The sequence below is a fragment of the Hypanus sabinus genome, chromosome 14, assembly GCF_030144855.1.
Source record: "Hypanus sabinus isolate sHypSab1 chromosome 14, sHypSab1.hap1, whole genome shotgun sequence".
Classification (NCBI taxonomy): Eukaryota; Metazoa; Chordata; class Chondrichthyes; order Myliobatiformes; family Dasyatidae; genus Hypanus; species Hypanus sabinus.
In genome coordinates this window covers 102,913,029-102,937,972 of record NC_082719.1, presented here as the reverse complement: position 1 = coordinate 102,937,972, position 24,944 = coordinate 102,913,029, and the positions used below count along the sequence as shown (strand labels likewise).

Sequence of the window (24,944 nt, the reverse complement as noted above, 5' to 3'; positions counted from 1 at the left end):
ACCTAGGTCCTATCAAAGTGCAACACCATGCATTTGTATGTATTAAATTCCATCTGCCATTTCTCTGCCCATTTTTTCAGCTGGTCCAGATGCCACTGCAAGCTTTAATAGTCTTCCTCAGTGTCCACTACATCTCCCGTCTTGGTGTCATCTGCAAATTTGCTGACCCAGTTAACCACATTATCATCCAGATCATTGTTATAGATATGCCATTAATATAGGGAGTCTTCGATTGAAGTACTGTGCAGATGCAACAGACCCGTGCAGGTCCGATGAAGAACTTTAAAAACCCTGTCTCTATAAAAGAGAGGTACCATCTAGTGGAGTGGTCAGCATCGGAGCGATTGTCGTCAGAGTAGTCTGAGTCAGAGTAGTAAGGCTTTGGCTCTACAGGGCTTCATTGAGAACAGGCGGTGACAAGGTAAGTTCATTCATTATTTCTTATTTCTTTTTTCTGAACTAACTCTTGAGAGAATAGGGAGTATGTCTGTAGAGACAGTGTTCTGTTCTGAGTGTCAGATGTGGGATTTCCAGGAGACCACCAGCTGGCTCGATGGCCACATCTGCCCCAGGTGCATCAAGATGCAGCTCCTGAGAAACCGTGTTAAGGAACTGGAGCTGCAGCTTGATTACCTTTGGCTTGTTTGGGAAAGTGAAGCGGTGATAGATAGGAGCTACAGAGAAGTAGTCACCACAAGGCGACAGCAGACAGATAAATAGGTGACTGTCAATAGAGGGAAGGAGAACATCAGATCGTGGAGATCAACCCTGTGGCCGACCCCTCAACAATCAGTACTCCATTCTGAGTACTGTTGGGGGGGGGGGGATGAGCGAAGTACTAGGGGAGGCAACAGTGGCTGTGCCTCTGGCACTGAGTTTGGCCCTGTGGCTCAGAGGGTAAAGAATTGAAGAGGAGGGCAACAGCGATAGGGGACTTAATAGTCAGGGGGACAGATAGATGATTCTGTGGACAGAAAAAGGAAACACAATGGTAGTTTGCCTCCCAAGTGCCAGGGTCCGCGATGTTTCTAAATACATCACAATATTTTGAAAAGGGAGGCTGAGCAGCCAGAAGTCATGGTACATATTGGTAGCAACAACATGGGTAGAAAAAGGGAGGAGATCCTAAAAATAGAATGCAGGGAGTTAGGAGGGCAGCTGAGAAGCAGGACCTTAAGAGTAGTAATCTCATGATTGCTGCCTGAGCCATGCGACAGTGAGGATAGGAGTAGAATGAGGTGGCAGATAAACTCATGGCTGAAGAATTGGAGCAGTGAGCCGGGATTCAGAATTCAGTATAATTGAGACCTCTTCTGGGGCAGGTGTTACCTGGACAAAAGGGACGGGTTGTACTTGAATCCGAGGGGGACCGATATTATTGTGGGCAGGTTTACTAGAGCTGTTGGGAGTGGTTTAAGCTAATCTGGCAGAGGGATGGGAACCAGCACGATAGAGCTGAGGATGAGCCAGCAGGTTTACAAGTAGATGATGGGTGTAACATGAATGTAAGGAAGGACTAGCCAATGATTGGATACAAATGCAGACAGAGTAAAGAGTTCATTTGTACCACAGAGGCAAAATTCAAAAGGGTGAAGAACACAAGACTGAAGGTGCTGTATTTAAATGTGTGTGGCTGAAAGAAGGTCATAGTTGGGAGGTTAACATTAATGGATATACTTTGTATCAACAGGACAGGCAGGAAGGCAGAAGCGGTGGTGTGGCTCTGTTAGTAAGGGGTGGAATTACATCTTTAGAAAGGCGTGACATAGGGTCAGTGAGATTGCAAAGGGAGCTGGAAAAGGCATGTAATAAGAGCAATGACACAATTGTAATGGGGGACTTCTGTATGCAAGGGGATTGGGAAGTAACCAGCAGGGATAACAAAGCGAGGCAGTGGATGCCTTTTAATTGGATTTTCAGAAGGCATTTGATAAGGTGCCACATATGAGGATGCTTAACAAGATAAAATCCTGTGGCGTTACAGGAAAGATACTGGCCTGGATAGAGGGATGGCTGATAGGCAGGAGGCAGCGAGTGGGAAGAAAGGGGGCCTTTTCTGGTTGGCTGCCAGTGACTAGTGGTGTTCCTCAGGGGTCAGTAATGGAACCGCTACTTTTCACATTGTTTGTCAATGATTTGGATAGTGGAATTTGTGGCTAAGTTTGTGGAAGATACAAAGATAGGTGGAGGGGTAGGTAGTGCTGAGGAAGCAATGCGATTGCAGCAGGGCTTGGGCAAATTTTAAGAATAGACAAAAAAGTGGCAGATGGAATGCAGTTTTGGAAAATGTATGATAGTGATTTTGGTAAAGGAACAATAGTGCAGACTATCGTCTAAATTGAAACATCAGAGGTACAGAAGGACTTAGGATTCCTCCCGCAAAACTCCCAGAAGGTTAATTTACAAGTTGAGTCTATGGTAAGGAAGGCGAATGCAGTGTTGGCATTTATTTCAAGGAGGATAGAATATAAAAATGAGATAATTCTGAGGATTTATAAGACACTAGTCAGGCCACACTTGGAGTATTGTCAACAGTTTTGGGCCACTCATCTCAGAAATGATTTATTGTATTTGGAGAGAGTCCAGGGGAGGCTCATGGGGATAATTCCAGGAATGAAGAGGCTGACATATGAGGAGTGTTTGGGAGCTTTTGGTCTGTATTCACAGGAATTTATTACACTGTGAGGGATCTCATTGAAACCTACTGAATGTTAAAAGGATTAGAAAAGGTGGATGCAGAGAAGATGTTTTCTCTGGTGGGGGGTACCTAGACCTAGAGAACAGCCTCAAAATTGAGAGGCAACCTTTTAGAATGGAAATAAGGAAGAATTTTTTTAGCCAAAGAGTGGTGAATCTGTGGAGTGTTCTGCCACAGACTCCAATGGAGGCCAAGTCCAAGGGTATATTCAAATTGGTAGCTGATAGTTTCCTGATTGGTTGGGACATCAAGGGATATGGTAAGAGGGCAGGTGTATTGGGGTTGAATGGGATCTGTGTTCAGACATGATGAAATGGTGGAGTTGTCTCGATGGCCTAATTCTGCTCCTAAGCAGCTGTGGAGGCCAAGACATTGAGTATATTTAAAGCAGAGTTTGATTGGTTCTTGATTAGTAAGGGTGTAAAAGGCTACGGTGGCAAGATAGGAGAATGGGGTTGAGAGTTGAGAGGGATAATAAATGAGTCATGATGCAGACTCAATGGGCCAAGTGGTCTAATTTGCTGCTATGTTTTAAGGTCATATGGTCTAATTTCCTAACCAGATACAGGCCACAGCAGTCTGAGTCACAATACAGTGGCAAAGATACTGTATTCTGAAATGTGCCTTACCTTGCTGGCCTTCAGTATGTTGATCTGTTCTTCATAGACTGTGTCCCTGTTCTTCTCTAGGAACCCATCACACTGATACTCCACCTGCAAAACACAACAGCAGCCTGAGCTTTAACAGTTCCCGTTCTCGTGGCAGTGTGAAGGACATCAGAGAGAGAAACTCGGAAAATCGTAGCCACTCGAATCCGAAGCAGAATTAGGTTTAACATCAAAGATTCAAAATACATTTATTATCAAAGTACGCATGCAGTCTCCAACCCTGAGATTTGTCTTCCCACTGACAGCCAGAGAATAAAGAAACACTATGGAACCCATTCAAGGAAAACATGAAATCCGGAAAAAAAGAACAAATTGTTGAAACAGTGAAAATCGAGCAAGCAACACACAGAGTGTCAAACATCAAACCACAGAGTCCATGGAACAGTCCAGGAATTTTCAGTTTGGTTCAGCTCAATTTAGCACTGTGTCAGTCGTTGACTCGGGCCACAGAGACAGTCTGCCCCAACCCCCACAATCAAAATAGCTCAAAATAGCAATAAGACAAGGAAACAGAAATACATCACAATGTGAACTGCAGAGTTCAATCCACAAACTGCATCGATTAAACCTTGCCCAAGACCCGAGTCCAGTACCATTCTCCATAAGCATTGACTAAGGGTGAGAGAGAGAGACTGTTCAAATGCAGGCACCTTCCTCCAGGAGCACCAGCCAAGAGTGAGGCAGAAACCGGTCAGATGCAGGCACAGTATAATTAGGTTTCTCAACAAATGGAGGGTGCAATAGTTCAATCTAAAACCAGTGTATTATGCCTAAATAACGGAGACTACAATGGGATGAGGGAGAATTTGGTTAGTGTAGATTGGGAAAACATGCTATATGGTGGGACAATAGAGGAACAGCGGAAGACTTTCAAAGTGATTTTTCACGGTGCTCAACAGAAGTCTATTCCAGCCTTGGATAACTAAGGAAATAAAAGGTGGCATCAAGCTAAAAGCTCATGCATACAATGTCGCCAAGAGTAGTGGGAAACTGGGAGACTGGGAAAACTTTAAAATCAACAAAGATCTACTATGCTAGCAATAAAGAAAGGGAAGCTAGATTATGAAAATAAACTAGCACAAAGTATAAAAACAGATAGTAAAAGTTTTTATAATCAAATAGATTGGAAAGAGGTGGCTAAAGTGAATGTAGGGTCTCTTTGAGGACGAGAAGGGGGAATTGATATTGGGTAATGAGGAAATGGCCGAGGCTTTGAATGACTATTTTGTGTCAGTCTTCATGGTGGAGAACACATTTAACATGTTGAAGAGAGATGTTATGGATGCATTGGGAGGTGAGGACCTCAATACAATCGCTATCACTAAAGAGGTAGTGCTGAGTAAACTTGTGGGCCTGAAGATAGACAAGTCCCCTGGTCCTGATGGAATGCATCCCAGGGTACTGAAAGAAATGGCAGAGGTTATAGTAGAGGCTTTGGTGATAATTTACCAAAACTCTCTGGACTCTGGATAGATTCTGGTGGATTTGAAGATGGCAATTGTCATGCAACATTTCAAAAAAGGATGTAGGCAAAAGGCAGGTCAGTTAGTTTAACATCTGTAGTTGGGAAAATGCTTGATGCTATCATTAAAGAAGAAATAGCGAGACATCTGGTAAGAAATGGATCCATCAGACAGACACAACATGGATTCAGCAAAGGCAGGTCCTGTCTGATAAACTTACTGGAGTTCTTTGAGAATATAATGAGCACAGTGGATAGAGGGGAATAGATTATATGTTATTTACTTGGATTTTCAGAAGGTGTTCGATAAGGTGCCACTTAAAAGACTTATCAATAAGATAAGGATGCATAGAGTTGGGGGTGATGTGTTAGCATGAATAGAGGATTGGTTAACTAATAGAAAGCAGAGAGTTGGGATACACGGGTATTACTCTGGTTGGCAATCAGTGGTGAGCGGTGTGTCGCAGGGGTCGGTGCTGGGCCCACAACTGTTCACAACTTACATTAACGATCTGGAAGAAAAGACCGAGTGTAGTGTATCTAAGTTTGCTGATGAAACCGAATTGAGTGGAAAAGCAAATTGTGCAGCAGATACAGAGAGTTTGCAGAGAGAGGTTAAGTGAGTGAGCAAGGGTCTGGCAGATGGAGTACAATGTTTGTAACTGCGAGGTCATCCACTTTGGAAGAGAAAATGAAAGAGCAGATTATTATTTAAATGCTGCTGTGCAGAGGGACTTGGGAATGCTTGTGCATGAATCACAAAATGATGGTTTGCAGGTGCAGCAGGCTATCAAGAGGGCAAATGGGATGTTGGCCTTCATTGCTAGAGGGATTGAATTTAAGAGCAGGGAGGTTATGCTGCAATTGTACAGGGTACTGGTGAAGCCGCACCTGGAGTATTGCGTGCAATTCTGGTCTCCTTACTTGAGGGAGGATATACTGGCTTCAGAGGCAGTGCAGAGGAAGTTCACCAGGTTGATTCTAGAAGTGAGGAAGTGCTGTGTCTCACCGTGGCCGACGTGAGGAGAACCCTGTGCAGGGTCAACCTATGGAAGGCTACTGGACCAGACAATGTTCCTGTTAGAGTGCTTAGAGGATGTGCAGACCAGCTAGCAGATGCTCTCACTGACATCTTCAACATCTCCCTGAGCAGTGCCACCATTCCAATGTGCTTCAAGGCCGCCACCATCGCCCCCTGCCGAAGAAGTCTTCAGTGTCCTGCCTAATGACTACCATCCTGTTGCACTCACATCCATCATCATGAAGTGTTTCGAGAGGCTCGTCACGAGGCACATCAAGACCCTGCTGACCCCCTCACTGGACCCCCTGCAGTTCGTGTACCGTCCCAACCGTTCAACAGACGACACCATTGCCATCACCCTCCACCTGGCCCTAACCCACCTGGACAAAAAAGACACATACGTTTGGATGCTGTTCATAGACTTCAGTTCAGCATTCAACACAATCATCCCTCAGAAACTGATTGGAAAGCTGAGCCCACTGGGCCTGAACACCTCCCTCTGCAACTGGATCCTAGACTTCCTGACTGGGAGACCTCAGTCAGTCTGGATCGGAGGCAGCATCTCCAACACCGTCACACTGAGCACGGGGGGTCCCCCAGGGCTGTGTGCTCAGTCCACTGCTGTTCATTCTGCTGACCCATGACTGTGCTGCAACACACAGGTCGAACCACATCATCAAGTTCGCCGATGACACGACCAAGGTGGGTCTCATCAGCAAGAATGAGGAGTCAGCTTACAGGGAGGAGGTGCAGCGGCTAACGGGCTGGAGGCACATGATAAAATAGGTTGCGGTCAGCATGGTTTCCACAAGGAAAAATCTTGACCAAATAATCTGCTGGAATTGTTTGAAGAAATAATAAGCAGGAAAGACAAAGGAGAATCATTTGATGCCAGTACTTGGATTTTCAGAAGGCTTTTGATAAGGTGCCACATATGAGGCTGCTGAATAAACTATGAGCCCGTGGTATTACAAGAAAGATTCTAGCATGAATAAAGCAGTGTCTGATTAGCAGGAGGCAAAGACTGGGAATAAAGGGAGTCTTTTCTGGTTGGCTGTCGGTGACTAGTGGTGTTCAATTGGGGTCTGTGTTGAGACCGATTCTTTTTACATTATATGTCAATGATTTGGATGTTGGAATTAATGACTTTGTTGCAAAATTTGCAGACTATACAAAGACTGGTGGAGGGGCAGGTAGTTTTGAGGAGGTCAAGAGTCTCCAGAAGGACCTAGACAGATTAGGGGACGTGGTTCTATTTCCATAGATGCTGCCTGATCTGCTGATTTCCTCTATCATTTTGTGTGTGTTGCTCTGGATTTCCAGCAATTTACTAAAATGTTGGATGTGTGAACACATTGGTCAACAGGTTTCAGCAAGTTCTTTTCCCTTTTTCTAGCCCATAAGACCATAAGATTTTAGAAGCAGAATTAGACCATTTGGCCAATGAGTCTGATCCAACATTTCATTATGGCTGATCCAATTTTCATCTCAGCCCCAATCTTCTGCCTTCTCCCCATATCCTTTCATGCTCTGACTAATCAAGAATTTATCAACCTCTGCCTTAAATATACTTAAAGACTTGTCCTCCACCGTTGCCTGTGGCAAAGAATTCCATAGATCCACCACTCTCTGGCTGAAGAATTTCCCCCTCATCTCCATTCTCAAAGGAAGCCCCTCTGTTCTGAGGTCATGTCCTCCAGTCTTAGACTTTCCCACAACAGGAAACATCCTCCCCACATCCACTCTATCAAGGCCTTTCACCATTCGATAGGTTTCAATGAAGTCATCCCTCATTCTGCAAAATCCTAGTGAGTACAGGCCCAGAGGATCCTCAAGGTTGTTATTGCCAGCAGTGGTAAAGGGGATGAGCTCCAAATGCCTATTAAATGCTTCCATTAGCTTGTGTCTCAAATAGCCTCTGACAACCAAGTCCATCTCCTGTCCTACTAAGCCCAGCGGAACCACTTCTACTGACAGGAGAAGGGGCAAAGGCAGGTTATTGGCACCTTAAAACCAGTTGCTCTGGGAAAATGGGGCTTGTCAGCCAAGGTTGGGAGCTCATCTAGGAGAAGGAAAACTCTGATCACAAACCTCCGCTGCCATGAAGCTAAACCCACTCATGGAGAAGGCTTCAGGGGTAATGCCAAAGGAAAAATCCGGAGCTGGAATCCCTCCGGTAGTCCTACATTGAGTTCAATACTGACTGGCAGCTCCTGCGACACTGCTGGTACCATACTATACTGGCTCTGCGGTTCCTTTGGGTTCATCAGTTACGGGGAGAGGGGGAGCTTGCTACCTGGGCAATAGCTTGCTCTCCGTATCGTACTGCCCAGGCTTGCATATCTAGACAGCTAGGATGAAATATTCATGGTTAACTCTGACCAATGGAGGCCTCAGCTCAGACAAGCCCTGAGCCATCAGACGCTCTTCATATAACAAGCCATTCAATCCTGGAATCATTTTCATGAACTTGCATTGAACCCTCTCCAGTTTCAGCACATCCTTTCAAAGATATGGAGCCAAAACTGCTCACAATACTCCAAGTGAGGCCTCACCAGTGCTTTATAAAGTCTCAACATCCTTGCTTTTATATTCTAGACCTCTCGAAATGAATGCTAACATTGCATTTGCCTTCCTCAGCACAGACTCAACCTGTGAATTAACCTTCAGGGGATCCTGCTCAAGGACTCCCAGGTCCCTTTATACTTCAGATTTTTGGATTTACTCTTCATTTAGAAAATAGACAACCCTTTTATTTCTTCTACCAAAGTGCAGGACTATACACTTCCTGACTCTGTATTCCATCTGCCATTTCTTTGCCCTTTCTCATAGTCTGTCTAAGTCCTTTTGTAGCCTCGTTACCTCCACAAAACTACCTGCCCCTCTACCTATCTTCATATCATATAACCATATAACAATCACAGCACGGAAACAGGCCATCTTGGCCCTCCTAGTCCGTGCCGAACTCTTAATCTCACCTAGTCCCACCTCCCCGCACTCAGCCCACAACCTTCCACTCCTTTCCTGTCCATATACCTATCCAATTTTACCTTAAATGACACAACTCAACTGGCCTCTACTACTTCTACAGGAAGCTCATTCCACACAGCTATCACTCTCTGAGTAAAGAAATACCCCCTCGTGTTTCTCTTAAACTTCTGCCCCCCAACTCTCAAATCATGTCCTCTCGTTTGAATCTCCCCTACTCTCAATGGAAACAGCCTATTCACATCAACTCTATCTATCCCTCTCAAAATTTTAAATACCTCGATCAAATCCCCCCAATCATCTGCCAACTTTGCAACAAAGCCATCAATTCCATCATCCAAATCATTGACATATGGCGTAAAAAGAATGGGGTTTAACACAGACCTCTGTGGAACACCACTAGTCACTGGCAGCCAACCAGAAAAGGCCCCCTTTATTCCCACGTGCCTCATGCCAATCAGCCGCTGTTTTATCCATGCTAGAATCTTCCCTGTAGTACCATGGGCTCATAACTTGTTATGCAGTCTCATGTCTGGCAGTTTGTCAAAGGCCTTCTGAAAGTCCAAGTACACAACTTCTCCTTTGTCTATCCTGCTTGTTATTTCTCCAACATATTCCAACAAATTCGTCATCTTAGATTTTCCCTTAAGGAAATCAATGACCTATTTTGTCATGTACCTCCAAGTACTCCGAAACCACACATCACACACAAAATGTTGGAGGAACTCAACAGAGCAGGTAGCTTCTATGGAAAAGAATACACTCGACCTTTTGGACAGAGACCCTACAGCAGGATGGAGAAAAAAGCTGAGGAGTAGAGTTAAAAGGGAGAAACACAAGGTGATCGTGAAAACTGGGAGGGAGAAAGTGTGAAATAAAGAGCTGGCATAAAGATTGGTGAAATAAAGAGCTGGAGAAGGGGGGATCTGATAGGAGAGGACAGAAGGCCATGGAAAGAAAGAGAAGGGTGGAGGATCACCAGAGGGAGGCAATGGGCAGGTAAGGAGATAAAGTGAGAGAGGGAAAAGGGGATGGGGAATGGTGAAGGGTGGGGGGCATTGCCAGAAGTTCAAGAAATCGATGTTCATGCCATCAGGTTGGATGCTACCCAGACGGAATATAAAGTGTTGCTCCTCCAATCTGAGTGTGGCCTCATCACAATAATAGAGGAGGCCATGGATTGGCATATTGGAATGGGAATAGGAAGCAGAATTAAAATTGGTGGCCACTGGAAGATCCCGCTTCTTCTAGCAAATAGAACATAGGTGCCCAGCAAAGCAGTCTCCCAATCTACGTCGGGTGTCACCAATATACGGGAGGCCACACTGGGAACACCGGCCAGAGAATATGACATCAACAGGCTCACAGGTAAAGTGTTGCCTCACCTGGAAAGACTGTTTGGGGTCCTGAATGGTAGTGAGGGAGGAGGTGCCACATTCTTAACAATGGACTCCAACATTTTCCCAACCACTGAACTCAGACTAACTGGCCTATAGTTTCTTTTTCTGCCTCTCTCCTTTCCAGTCTTCCAGAATCTCTAGATTCTTGAAAGATCATTACTAGTGCCTCCACAATCTCTTCAGCCACCTCTTTCAGAACCCTGGGGTGTAGACCATCTGGTCCAGGTGATTTATCTACCCTCAAACCTTTCAATTTCCCAAGAACCTTCTCCCTAGTAATGGTAACCACACATTTCTTGACCCGACACCTGGAACTTCCACCATACGGCTAGTGCCACCCACAGCGAAATACTTCGTCAATTCGTCCACCACTTCACTGTCAATGAAGGGGTAATTACCTTGGAGTAGGTTAAAGGGACAGCACAATGTTGTGGGATGAAGGGCCTGAACTGTGTCGATGTTAATTTTCATTGAATGCAAATGAAGGTTTCAGAAAGGATTGTGACTCCACAGACATGGTTCACCACAGTAGACTAGATATTACAGGTGGGGGCTTTGGAGTTCATTTCTGGAGTGCTCTGTAACAAGTTTGTAGGTTCATTTCTCTGTGTGTGTGTGCTTCCTCTGGGTACCTGGGCTTCCTCCCGCAGTAATTCGGGGAGTGTTAAATCAGCGGGTTGCTGGGCTTGAAGGGCCAGCTCCACACTGAATCAGGGTTTCCCAGCCTGGGTTAATGGGGGGGTGGTCAATGGCATGAAAAATGTAGGGAAACTCTGCAATAAAAGGATTAACATGCATGGTTGAAATTAAAAATAGATTGTAGAATAATCACTCTATTATGAATTACCTTATCGGCAAAATGTACAACAAGAAAAGCCATATTGGACATTCGGGGTTTCTGAAAGTACGGGCTGCTTGAATGACGACCGTACAGTTTCTGGGCCCAGCTCTGGTCCATGCCTTTTGGCATCTGAAAGGAGAAACCAAACCAAGCCAACTTAGAAACTGATCAGGAGCAGAGAAAAGCAATCAATATTTGTAAAGCAATACTTAATATAATATCGTTGATGTGCTTGTGTCACAGCAGAAATGAGATACCGATCCACACTTTTGCCTCAGTAAAGCAGACTGTGTAGTCAAAGACCCCACCTGCAGTACGTCTTTAGACTGTGGGAGGAAACAAGGCATTCTGTCTTCTCTCCCTCTCCCATTCAAAAGTCTGAAAGCACGTCCCACCGGGGTCAAGGTCAGCTTCCATTCCACCCCGCTATTGGAAGACTATTAAACAGTTCCCCAGTAGGATAAGATATATTCTTGGACGCACAATCTACCTTGCCCCTTTTGTTCACCTGCTCTGCACTCTCTCTGTAGCTGTTACACTTTATTCTGCATTCTCTTATTGTTTTACCTTGTTCTACCTCAATGCACTGTGTGATGATCTGATCTGTATGAACAGTATACAAGACAAGCTTTTCACTGGATCCCAGTGCATGTGACACTAATAAACCAATTCTAAACAAAACAAGTTAAAATTGATTTATTTATTTTATTTGGAGATACCGTGCAGAACAGGCTCTTCTGGCCCAGCAACCCACCTATTAAACACAACCCTAACCACAGGACAATTTACAATGTCCAATTAAAGTTCAAAAGTTCAAAGCAAATTCTATTATCAAAGTACACATGAGAACATGAGATGACAAGGCTAAGTGTCCTTAAAGTGAGACCATTGGTCATGGGAACATTGCAGGTGAGTGCAGTTACCCCTTTGCTGAAGAACCTGATGGTTGAGGGCTAGTAACTGTTCTCGAACCTGGTGGTGCGAGTCCTGAGGATCTTGTACCTCCTACCTGATGGCAGCAGCAAGAAGAAAGCATGACCTGATGATGGATGCTGCTTTCCTATGACAGTGTTTCATGTAGATGTGCTCGGTGTTGGAGAGGGCTTTACCCGTGATGTGCTGACTAAATCCACTAGGTTTTGCAGGATTTTCCATTCAAGGACATTGGTGTTTCCATACCAGGCCGTGATGAAGCCAGTCAATACACTCTCCACTACACATCTATAGTAGTTTGTTAAAGTTTTAGACGTCATGCAAAGTCTCCGCAGACTCCTAAGGGGGTCAAGTCAATGCCATGCTTTCTCCACAATTGCACTTACCTGCTGGACCCCAGGGCAGGTCCCCTGAAATGATATCACCCAGGAATTTAAAGTTGCTGATCCTTTCCACCTCTAATCCTCCAATGAGGACTGACTCTGGACCTCTGGTTTCCTTCTCCTGAAGTCTACAATCAGTTCCTTGGTCGTGCTCATATTAAGTGAGAGGTTATTGTTATGACACCACTCAGCCAAATTTTCAATCTCCCTCTTGTATGTTGATTCATCACCACTTTTGATTTGGCCCAAGAGAGTGGTGTCTCAGCAAACCTGAATATGGGATAGGAGCTGTTCTTAGCCACGCAGTCACAAGTGTCACGTGAGCACGGCAGGGGCTGAGCACACAGCCTTGTGGTGAACCTGTGCTGATGGAGATCGTATTGTTGCCAATCCAAACTGACTGGAGTCTACACGTGAGGAAACCCAAGATGCAACTGCACAAGGAGGTATTGAGTTCAAGGTCTTGGAGATTATCGATTAGTTTTGATGGGATTAAATGCAGAGCTGTACTTGATAAAGAGCATCTTTAACCTACTAACTGGTATGTTTTCAGACCGTGGGAGTAAACTTGCACAGCTGGTGGAAACACAGGCACACACGGGAAGGAACGTACAAACTTCCTCCCCATAACCCCTGATGCTCTTATTAATCTAGAACCTATCAATCTCTGCTTTAAATGTACTCAATAACTTGGCCTGCACAGCTGTCTGTGGCAAAGAGTTCCACAGATTCAGCACGCTGAAGCTAAAGAAATTCCTCCTCATCTCTGTTCTAAATGGACGTACCTCTATTTTGAGGTTGGAGCTTTTGGTCCTAGACTCTCCCAGCATAGGAAACATCCTCTCCACATCCACTCTGTCTAAGCCTTTCTTCTAAACTCCAGCAAATACAGGACCAGATCTGTTAAATGCTCCTCATATGTTAATCCTTTCATTCCCGGAATCATTCTTGTGAGGCTCCACTGGAGCCTCCAATGCCAGCACATCTTTTCATTGATAATGGGCCCTAAACAGCTCACAATGCTCCAGTTGCAGACTGAACAGTGTCTTATAAAACCTTTACATTGCATCCTTACCTATTTTCTAAATGGAGAGAAAATACTCCTCTTGAAATGAACGCTAACATTGCACTTCCTTTCTTCCCACTGAATGAACATACAAGTTAACCTTCAAGGAATCCTGCACGAGGACTCCCAAGTCTCTTTACACATCTGATTTTTGAATTTTCTCCCCATTTAGAAAGTAGTCTCTGGCTTTATTCCTCTTACCTAAAAGTATAATCACACACACATCCCTACACTATATTCCATTAACCTCTTTGTCCTTTCTCCCAAGTCCTTCTGCTTCCTCAGCACGACCTGCTCCTCCGCTTATCTTTGTATCATCCACAAACTTGGCCACAAAGCCATCAACTCTGTCATCCAAATCATTGACATATAATGTAAAAGGAGTGGTCCCTACACAGCCTCCTATGGAGCACCAGTAGTCACGGCAGCCAACCAGAAACCCCTGTGGAACACCACTGGTCACTGGCAGCCAACCAGAACAGGCTCTCTTTATTCCCACTCTTTGCCTCCTGCCAGTCAGCCACTGCTCTATCCATGCTAGACTCTTTCCTGTAATACCATGGCCTGATAGCTTGTTAAGCATCCACATGTGTGGCACCTTGTCAAGGGCCTTCTGAAAATCCGAGTACACAATGTCAATCAATTCTCCTTTGGCTATCCTGCTTGTAAATTCCTCAGGGAATTCAAACTGATTTGTCTGGCAAAATTTTCTCTTAAATGTTGACAGTCATGTTGATGACTGTTTATTTTATCATGTGCCTCCAAATACCCTGGGACCACAACCGTGACGATCAATGTCTTCCCAACCACTGAGGTCAGACTAACCGACCTATAACTTCCTTTGGTCTGCCTCCATCCCTCAAGGAAACCATGCTGACTTTGGCCTTACTGGCATGCTCATTGTCCTGTGAGAACGTCTGCCCCGTCACCGCCCTTTGTGACGCCGAAGACATTAACACCTCTAATGATATGAGGGTGAAACTCATTGGCTGCCTTTTACCCTGCATTCTTCATCCAACAGGTCCAAGATGCCCAACTTGGCCTCAATCAGGTCGATGCATGGCTGGTTGTCGGAAAAGTCAATCAGCGTCCAGGGTATTTGTTCCTTCATGTACTCCTCCTGCTCCAACTTGAAGACGTGCTGAAAAATATTGAAAACACGCAACAAATTGTGATAATACAGGTATGTATAAGATGTATCCCTTATAGATTTGTTCATACATAGAGCACCACTACACAGAAATAAGCCCTTCAGCCCATCCATCCTGTGCTGAACCTAGTCCCACTGACCCACACCTGGACCATGGCTCTCCATAGCCTTCCCATCCACCACTTCCACTGGCAGCTCATTCCACATTCGTACCACCCTCTACTCATGCTCCCCTTAAACATTTCACCTTTCACCCTTAACCTATGACCGCTAGTTCCAGTCTCATCCAACCTCAGTAGAAAAAGCCTGTTTTTTTATTTAGACCATAAGACTATAAAAACTTGAGACATTGGCAGAATTCTGCTCCTTTCACCTCATTGAGTCTGTTGACAGTTCCATCATGGCCGATTTATTGTCCCTCTCAACTCCGTTCTCCTGCCTTCTCCCCGTAACTTTAACACTCTGACTAATCAAGAACCTATTAATAACCACTTTAAATATACCCAATGACTTGGCCTCCACAGCTGTCTGTGGCAATGAATTCCACAGATTCATCACCTTCTGGCTAAAGATACTCCCCCTCCTCTCTGTTCTAAATGGACATCCCTATATTCTGAGTCTGTGAGCTCTGGTCCTGTACTCCCCCACTTTAGGAAACATCCTCTCCATGTCCACTCTATCAAGCCCTTTCAATATTACCCTATCTATACCCCTCATAGTTCTGTATACCTCTATCAAATCTCTCCTCAAATCCCCTCTAAGGATTAACAGAATTGTGATAAAAGTGGACATCAGGTAACTGACTACGGAAGCTTTGTGACTGGTTACTAAATCTATCCATACTATCCTTTGGTCACATACAGTGGCATGCAAAAGTTTGGGACCACTGGTCAAAATTTCTGTTACTGTGAATAGTTAAAAGATGACCTGATTTCCAAAAGGCATAAAGTTAAAGACGACACATTTCCTTAATATTTTAAGCAAGATTACTTTTTTATTTCCATCTTTTAAAGTTTCAAAATAACAAAAAAGTAAAAAGGCCCGAAGCAAAAGTTTGGGCACCCTGAAGGGTCAGTACTTAGTATCACCCCACTTGGCAAGTGTCACAGCTTGCAAATGGTTTCTGTAGCCAGCTCAGAGTCTTTCAACTCTTGTTTGGGGGATTTTTGCCCTTTCTTCCTTGCAAAAGGCTTCTAGTTCTGTGAGATTCTTGGGACGTCTTGCATGCACTGCTCTTTTGAGGTGTATCCACAGATTTTCGATTATGTTTAGGTCAGGGGATTGTGAGGACCATGACAAATCCTTCAGCTTGCACCTCTTGAGGTAGTCCATTGTGGATTTTGAGGTGTGTTTAGGATCATTATCCTGTTGTAGAAGCCATCCTCTTTTCATCTTCAGCTTTTTTACAGACGGTGTGATGTTTACTGGTATTTGCTGGTATTTAATTGAATTCATTCTTCCCTCTACCAGTGAAATGTTCTCCGTACCACTGGCTGCAACACAAGCCCAAAGCATGATCGATGCACCCCCATGCTTAACAGTTGGAGAGGTGTTCTTTTCATGAAATTCTGCACCCCATTTTCTCCAAACATACTTTTGCTCTTTGTGGCCAAAAAGTTCTGTTTTAACTTCATCAGTCCACAGGACTTGTTTCCAAAATGCATCAGGCTTGTTTAGATGTTCCTTTGCAAACTTCTGATGCTGAATTTTGTGGTGAGGATGCGGGAAAGGTCTTCTTCTGATGACTCTTCCATGAAGGTCATATTTGTGCAGGTGTCGCTGCACAGTAGAACAGTGCACCACCACTCCAGAGTCTGCTAAATCTTCCTGAAGGTCTTTTGCAGTCAAACGGGGGTTTTGATTTGCCTTTCTAGCAATCCTACGAGCAGTTCTCTCGGAAAGTTATCTTGGTCTTCCAGACCTCAACTTGACCTCCACCGTTCCTGTTAACTGCCATTTCTTAATTACATTACTAACTGAGGAAACGGCTACCTGAAAACGCTTTGCTTTCTTCTTATAGCCTTCTCCTGCTTTGTGGGCATCATTTATTTTAATTTTCAGAGTGCTAGGCAGCTACTTAGTGGAGCCCATGGCTGCTGATCGTTGGGACAAGTTTGAGGAGTCAGAGTAATTAGAAAGCTTTGAAATTTGCATCACCAGGCCTTTCCTAATGATGACTGTAAACAAGCCATAGCCCTAACAAGCTAATTAAGGTCTGAGACCTTGGTAAAATTTATCTGAGAGCTCAAATCTCTTGGGATGCCCAAACTTTTGCATGGTGCTCCTTTCCTTTGTTTCACTCTAAAATTGTACAAAACAAGAATACCGCACTAATCTTACTTAAAATGTTGAAAAGAATGTTTTGTCTTTAACTTCATGACTTTTGGAGATCAGTTCATCTTCTACTGACTTAACTATTCACAGTAACAGAAATTTTGACCAGGGGTGCCCAAACTTTTGCATTCCACTGTACTTACAGACACTGATTGCAACGTCTCACTGGTTTAGGCAGGGCCTGGGCGGGGCTCACTCGACAGGGTATATAAGGAGGTGTCTCTGGGGGACTTGACACTTGACTAATTTGTGCCTGAGGAAGACAGTTGGGTTTACCACTGAAACGTTACAGTCAGTATCTGTGAGCATGTGACTGTTAGTGCCAAAGGATAGGATGAATAGACATCAGGCAAATCTGATGAAATTAGAACTGAATAAAACTGTTTTTAAAATATTTAAGCACATACATGGAGACACAAGAAGATGTGCACACATACATGAAGCCACATGAGCAGGTTCACACACACATGCACAAGTACATAATACAGTGTTCTCACCAGGTTAAATTGCTGCTGCAATTTCTCATTAGCGTAGTTGATGCAAAATTGTTCAAAACTGTTGATATCAAATGTTTCAAACCTGAAGTGGACAGAAAGTAGACATTACCTCTCTGAAAATAACTGTTACCTGTCGAACTAGTTTCACAAGAGCAACCAGAACAATGATCCAACACTTGCTGGAACAGCTAACTTCATGTTGTCAGTCTGTACCATTCTTGCACCCCTCAGTGCATTTATTCCTTCCCAGAATCTTCCAGAAGTTCATGCTAGCAACAGTATTTTATCAATTGGTTATCAGCTGTGATTGTATTGTGCTAACCACTCTGCTATCATGGTACCATGTATTGTCATGTTTGCTCTACATCCTGTTGTGAAGCACTTTGAACTACATCGTCTGTACAAAACATGCTCTGTCGGTATAGGTGCAGTGGACAGAGAGAAAGGCTACTATAGTTTGCAGAAGGATCTGGACCAATGGGAGAATGGGCTGCAATATGACAGATGGAATTTAATGCAGACGAGTGCGAGGTTTTGCACTTTGGTAGGACCAACCAGGGTAGGCCTAACACAGTGAACATTCGGGCACTGAGGGGTGTTGTAGAACAAAGGGATCTGGGAATACAGGCCCATAATTCCCTAAAAGTGATGTCACAGGTAGATAAGAGTCATAAAGAAGGCTTTTAGCGTATTGGCCTTCATAAACCAATGTATGAGTACAGGAGTTAGGATGTTATGTTGAAATTGTATAAGAACCTGGTGAGGCCTAAATTGTAATATTATGTGCAGTTTTAGTCATCTACCTACAGGAAAGATGAAAGAGTCCAGAGAAAATTTACAAGGATATTGCTGGGATCTGAGAACCTGTGTTATAGGGAAAGGTTGAACAGATTAGGACTTTTTTCCCTATGACATAGCAGACTGAGGGGAGATTTGATTGGAGGTATACAAAGTTATGAGGGATTTCAATAGGGTAAGTGCAAGCAGACTTTCACCACTGAGGTTGGGTGGGGCTACAACTAGAGGTTATGGGTTAAGGGTGAAAGGTGAAAAGTTTAAGGGGAACCTGAGGGGAAACATATTCAGTCAGAGGGTGGTGACAACGTGGAATGAGCTGCCAGCAGAAGAGGTGCATGCAAGGTCGATTTCAATGTTTAAGAGTTTTGGATAGATGCATAGATGGGGGTGGGTTGTGGAGGGCAATGGTCGGGGTGGAGGTCAATGGTTCAAGGTGGATTAATAGTTCAGCATGGACTAGATGGGCCGAAGGACCTGTTTCTGTGCAGGAGTGATCTATGACCTTATAAATAATTTATTATTATTATTAATTTTGAATACACCTTTCATGTTCTCCATCAGTCCTCTTAGCCTATCTTGTCACTCTTTGTAGCTGAAATACTTTCTGCGGCAATAAGCATTTATGGGCAATTAATTCACTGAGTGAGCAGTTCATAACAGAAGATGGCCTTTTCTCCCCTTATTGTGACAAAAATGCCTCATGAACTTATGCCAATTCATAATCCACAGAACAACTTCAACAGTAGAGACTCTGTACGTACTAGAAATCCAGAGTAACATACACAAAATGCTGGAGAAACTCAGAGGGTCGGGCAGCATCTACAGAAATGGATAAACAGTCGAAACTTTGGGCCGAGACCCTTCTTCAGAACAGGAAAGGAAAAATTGTTGGAAAGGGGAAGAACTTCCAAAAACTTGTTGGCCAACAGTTTCACTCAAACATCTTTTCAGTAAATTCTGGACATTACTTTTAACCTGTAGAACTGAAATTTCACTGTGGACCACCAGGTGACAGCTGGTATCCAAAATTGAGATTTTAAGTTTAAATAGATTTGTGCAATTGGTGTCTCTGGAAACACAAAAGATCCTGCAAATGCTGGAAATCCAGAGCAACACACACAAATTGCTGGAGGAACTCAGCAGGTCAGGCAGCATCTATGGAGAGGAATAAACAGGCTACAGCCATTCATCAGGACTGGAAAGGAATGGGGAAGAAGCCAGAATAAATGGGTAGGGAGGGAACTGGGAAGAGAAGGAACATAGTTGAGTGCAGGTGGGTAGGGAGGTAGGAGGTGGGGAGGAGTGTGAACAGAATACTGTGGGAAGCTGGGAGGCAGTAGGTGGAAAAGGCAAAGGGCTGAAGAAGAAGGGATCTGATAGGAGAGGAGAGTAGACAATGGAATAAAAGGAGGGAGGTAGGAAATCAGGAGGAGGAAGGTGCAGGTAATGGGTTGGTTCTGAGGGTGAGGGAAGGGAAAGAGATGGGGTAATGGTGCCAAAGGGACATGGGAAAACACAGGGAGGATTTATTTCCTCTCAAATAGGTAACATATGAAGTCACGTCCTAGGGTGCCATGGTAGCTTATTGGTAGGACCTCTCTTCCAGCTTGGGACATTCCAGAGTTCAGAGTTCAATTCCTGCGCCAAATGTAAGCAGCTTGCATTTCTCTCTGTGAACCATGTGGGTTTCCTCTGGGTGCTCCGGTTTCCTCCCGCAGTGCAAAGACCCAGTTGGTAGGTTAATTGGTCAATGTAAACTGTCCCGTGATTAGACTAGTATTAAGTAGGTGGGTTGCTGAGTGGTGAGGCTTATTGGGCTGGAATGGCCTGCTCTGTACTGTATCACTAAATAAACAAACACTGCAAATAAATAAAATTATCCCCCCAAGAATATTCATCTCATCTATTTCAGATCAATCCATAAAGCCTAAGTCTGCACCCTCTCTGAAGCTTCTGCATCCTTCCTATAATGAGGCAACCTGAACTGATCACAATCATTTCTCCCCCCCAAGCTATCAGACTCCTCACTACCCAGAACCCGGACTGACATCTTACTGCCCTCTACTGTGCCTATGGTCTTGTTTATTATTTATTGTAATGCCTCCACTGTTTTGTGCACTTTATGCAGTCCTGGGTAGGTCTGTAATCTAGTGTAGTTTTTTTCTGTGTTGTTTTTACGTAGTTCAGTGTACTTTTTGTATTGTTTCATGCAGCACCATGGTCCTGAAAAACATTCTCATTTTTACTGCGTACTGTACCAGCAGTTATGGTCGAAATGACAATAAAAAGTGACTTGACTTGACTTGACTTAACACCATCATTCCCACAATCCTCATTGAGAAGTTACAGAACCTTGGCCTCTGTACCTCCCTCTGCAATGGATCCTTGACTTCCGAACTGGAAGACAACAATCTGCGCGGATTGGTGATGGTATTTCCTCTTTGCTGACGATCAACACTGGTGCACCTTAGGGGTGTGTGCTTAGCCCACTGCTCTACCCTCTCTATGCCTACGACTGTGTGGCTAGGCATAGCTCAAATACCATCTATAAATTTGCTGATGATACAGCCATTGTTGGTAGAATCTCAGATGGTGATGAGAGGGCGTACAGGAGTGAGATATGCCAACGAGTGGAGTGGTGTCACAGCTACAACCTGGCCACTCAACATCTGTAAGATGAAAGAGCTGATTGTAGACTTCAGGAAGGGTAAGACGAAGGAACACATACCAATCCTCATAGAGTTATCAGAACTGGACAGAGTGAGCAGTTTCAAGTTCCTGAGGTGTCAAGATCTCTGAGGACCTAACCTGGTCCCAACATATCGATGCAGCTATACAGAAGGTAAGACAGCAGCTGGACTTCATTAAAAGTTTGAAAAGATTTGATAGGTCAACAAATATACTCAAAAACTTCTACAGATGTACCATGGAGAGCATTCTGACAGGCTGCATCACTGTCTGGTATGGAGGGGCTACTGCACAAGACCGAAAGAAGCTGCAGAGGGTTGTAAATTTAGTCGGCTCCATCTTGGGTACCAGCCTACAAAGTACCCAGGACATCTTCAGAGAGCAGTGTCTCAGAAAGGCAGCATCCATTATTAAGGACCTCCATCACCCAGGGCATGCTCTTTTCTCACTGTTACCATCAGGGAGGAGGTACAGAAGCCTGAAGGCACACACTCAGCAATTCAGGAACAGCTTCTTCCCCTCTGCCATCCGATTCCTAAATGGACTTTGAACCTGTGAACACTACCTCACTTTTTCAATATATATTAATTTCTGTTTTTTGAATTATTTTAATTTATTCAATATATATATACTATTATTTATTTACTTATTATTATTATTTTATTCTTCTTCTTCTATACAGTATTATGCATTGCATTGAACTGCTGCTGCTAAGTTAACCAATTTCACGTCACATGCCGGTGATAATAAACCTGATTCTGATTCAATGTCAGCCACCCATTTTAATTCTACTTGCCATTCACTTTCTAACACACTGATCCATGGTCTCCTCTCCTGCACAATGCTATTCTCAGCTCGGAGGAGCAACACCTCATTTTCTGCCTCAGTAGCCTCCAATCTGACAGCATGAATATTGATTTCTCCAACATCTGGTAATTTCTCCCCTTCCTGGCTTCCCTCTTACCCTTTCTCTTCTCCACACTTGCCTATCTCCTGCCTCTGGTGCCCCTCTTTCTTCCACGGTCCACTTTCCTCTCCTATCAGATGCATACTTCTTTACCCCTTTACCTCTTCCACCTATCACCTCCGAGCAGCTTCTTACTTCATCTCCCCTCTCCCACTCACCCACACTCCCCCTCACCTAGTCTTACCACCTATCACCTACCAGCTTGTCATCCTTCCCATCACCCTACCTTATTCTGGTCTCTGACCCCTTCCTTTCCAGCTTGGGTCTTGGCTTAAAATGTAAACTGTTTATTCCCCTCCGTAGATGCTTTCCAACCTGCTGTGTTCCTCCAACATTTTGTGTGTGTTACTCTGGAATTCCAGCATCTGCACAATCTCTTATGCTTTTAATTTGGCAATGGTTTTTTTCAGTGCCCCGATGAACCATAAATATGCACTTGTCAGACAGCATCACCATCAGCAGGCTTGGCTGCAATCTCCAAGCAGCACTCCCACCGTCTAAAATAATAGCCTCTGGAGAATTCCCAGGGACAGCACAAAAGATAATTGGATCGTGGAAAATGTCTCAGGCAATCCTTTCAGTTTGGGTTTGAGTCTGACCTTGTACAAAGTTAGTTTTTAATAATCACAATTTCGCTTCTAATGGGTTGACGTCTGCAGGACAGGAATAGCACTGGAGGGGCCATTGTGGGAACTGAAATACACATAACACAGCATTTCTCTCCTCCACAGCACAGTCTCTGCACACGCAGAGGGACTGACATCCAACCTCACCACTGGACTGTATAAACATATGGACCCAAAGCACAGTATTATCCATTCCAGGCTGGAACTCCTGAACCATGAATCCACACAAAAATAACAGTCTTGATGAATGGTCTTAGCCTAAAGCATCAACTGTTCATTTCTCTCAAGGGACAAGGGAGTCTACTGCAAGAGCGAGGAATGACCTGAAGATTGGACAATTGAAGCGCTGGGCCAGATTGAAAAGGTCAGGGTGTCAGGGACCAGAGGTTCAGTTCATTGCTCTGCGCGGTTTGCTCGGCTCTGCACTGAACTGAGGCTGTGGCCTGCAACTAACAGGCTCCTGCATCGGCTGCACTGATGACCTGCTTTGTGCCTGTAGACTCACTTTCATGAACTTCAGTTCTGAATGTTAATTGCTTACATTTATTGTTTGCATGATTTGTTTTTTTCCTCTCTGCACTTTGGGTGTTTGATGACTTTTTTTTGAATGGGTTTCTTTGTTTTGTGGCTGTCTGAAAGGAGACAATCTCAAGGTCATATAAAGTACACATATTTCGATAATAAATGTAGTTTGAACTTTTTGAACCTTGGAGTGCCTAAGGATTAATTTGTTTAATTCTGCTGTTATGTTTTATGCTTTCGATAGGTGCTGCCTGATGTGCTGAGTTCCTGCAGCATTTTGTGTGTCCAAAGGTAACACTGACTCAACTGTTACAATGCTGAATGACTTGAGTTAAGCTTGTATGTACGGAACGATAAGTCAGTGGTTAGCTCCAGCAGCCTGGTTTCAATTCCACCTCTGTGCACCAGGAGCTTATGAGTTCTTCCTGGGACGGTTTCCTCCAGATAAAATGAATCTCGTTAGTATATGGTGACTTATATGTACTTTGTTAATAAGTATGCTTGAAACTTTGAACAAAGGTTAGTAAGTTACCTCACTGTAAGAGGTCAATTAAGAAAGGACTGTGTCACTAAAACCAAAAGCCACAGCCGCTACTTACTCCAGCCTACACTTCACCAGAATACGTGGATCCCGATCAGCCTCTACAGCCACCAACAACAGGAGGACCCAACAACAGGAGAACATCATACCCTAAACACCTCTGAAGATCTGTCCTGGGCCCAACGTACTAATGCCATTGGAAAGAAGGCACAACAGAGCTATATTTTATTCGGAGAATCAGGAGACTTGGTATGTCAGCAATGACTCTAGCAAATTTCTACAGATGCACCGTGGAGAGCATTCTAACTGGCTGCATCTCCGTCTGGTATGGAGGGGCCACTATGCAGGATCAGAAGAAGCTGCAGAAAGCTGTAAACTCAGCCAGCTTCATCATGGGCACAGGCCTCCCCACCATGTAGAGCACCTTCAAAAGGTGATGTATCCATCATTGAGAACCCCCATCACCCAGGACATGTCCTCTTCTCACTGCTACCATCAGGGAGGAGGTACAGGAGCCTGAAGACACACACTCAACGTGTCAGAAACAGCTTCTTCCCCTCTGCCATCAGGGAGGAGGTACAGGAGCCTGAAGACACACACTCAACATTTCAGGAACAGCTTCTTCCCCTCTGCCATCAGGGAGGAGGTACAGGAGCCTGAAGACACACACTCAGTGATTCAGGAACAGCTTCTTCCCCTCTGCCATCAGGGAGGAGGTACAGGAGCCTGAAGACACACACTCAGTGATTCAGGAACAGCTTCTTCCCCTCTGCCATCAGGGAGGAGGTACAGGAGCCTGAAGACACACACTCAGTGATTCAGGAACAGCTTCTTCCCCTCTGCCATCAGGGAGGAGGTACAGGAGCCTGAAGACACACACTCAGCGATTCAGGAACAGCTTCTTCCCCTCTGCCATCAGGGAGGAGGTACAGGAGCCTGAAGACACACACTCAACGATTCAGGAACAGCTTCTTCCCCTCTGCCATCAGGGAGGAGGTACAGGAGCCTGAAGACACACACTCAACATTTCAGGAACAGCTTCTTCCCCTCCGTCATCAGATTTCTGAACAGACAATGATCCCATGAACACTATCTCACTTTCTTTTTTTGCTCTCTTTTTACATCACTTACTATATACTTATTGTAATGTATAGTTTTTTAATTTTAGCTCCAAATTGCAGCATCTACAGTCTCTTATATCTCCTTTGGTTGGACTATGTTTGGCATTCTTTGGTCATCATGCTTGGGCCCTGAGATCCTGTGGAGCAGAGGCCATTGATGAACACCCGTCTCCATCATCCCCTGAAGTCGATGGTATGGTTGGAGTTCACCATTGTTTCTGTAATCTATTGTGTCCACTG

General features: G+C 44.4%; 1 protein-coding gene across 3 annotated transcripts in view; it reads right to left on the bottom strand.

Moving 5' to 3' along the window:
• The window catches only part of myo5b (myosin VB), a 299,416-nt gene that overhangs the window by 134,327 nt on the left and 140,145 nt on the right, over nt 1-24,944 (bottom strand). For all 3 annotated transcript variants that reach the window (XM_059989735.1, XM_059989733.1, XM_059989734.1), the window contains exons 11-14: nt 17,442-17,523; nt 14,461-14,601; nt 11,085-11,207; nt 3,328-3,411 (exon numbers count right to left, since the gene is read on the bottom strand). In XM_059989735.1, coding sequence (XP_059845718.1) covers nt 3,328-3,411; nt 11,085-11,207; nt 14,461-14,601; nt 17,442-17,523 — 430 coding nt within the window. The remainder of the gene's footprint in view (nt 1-3,327; nt 3,412-11,084; nt 11,208-14,460; nt 14,602-17,441; nt 17,524-24,944) is intronic.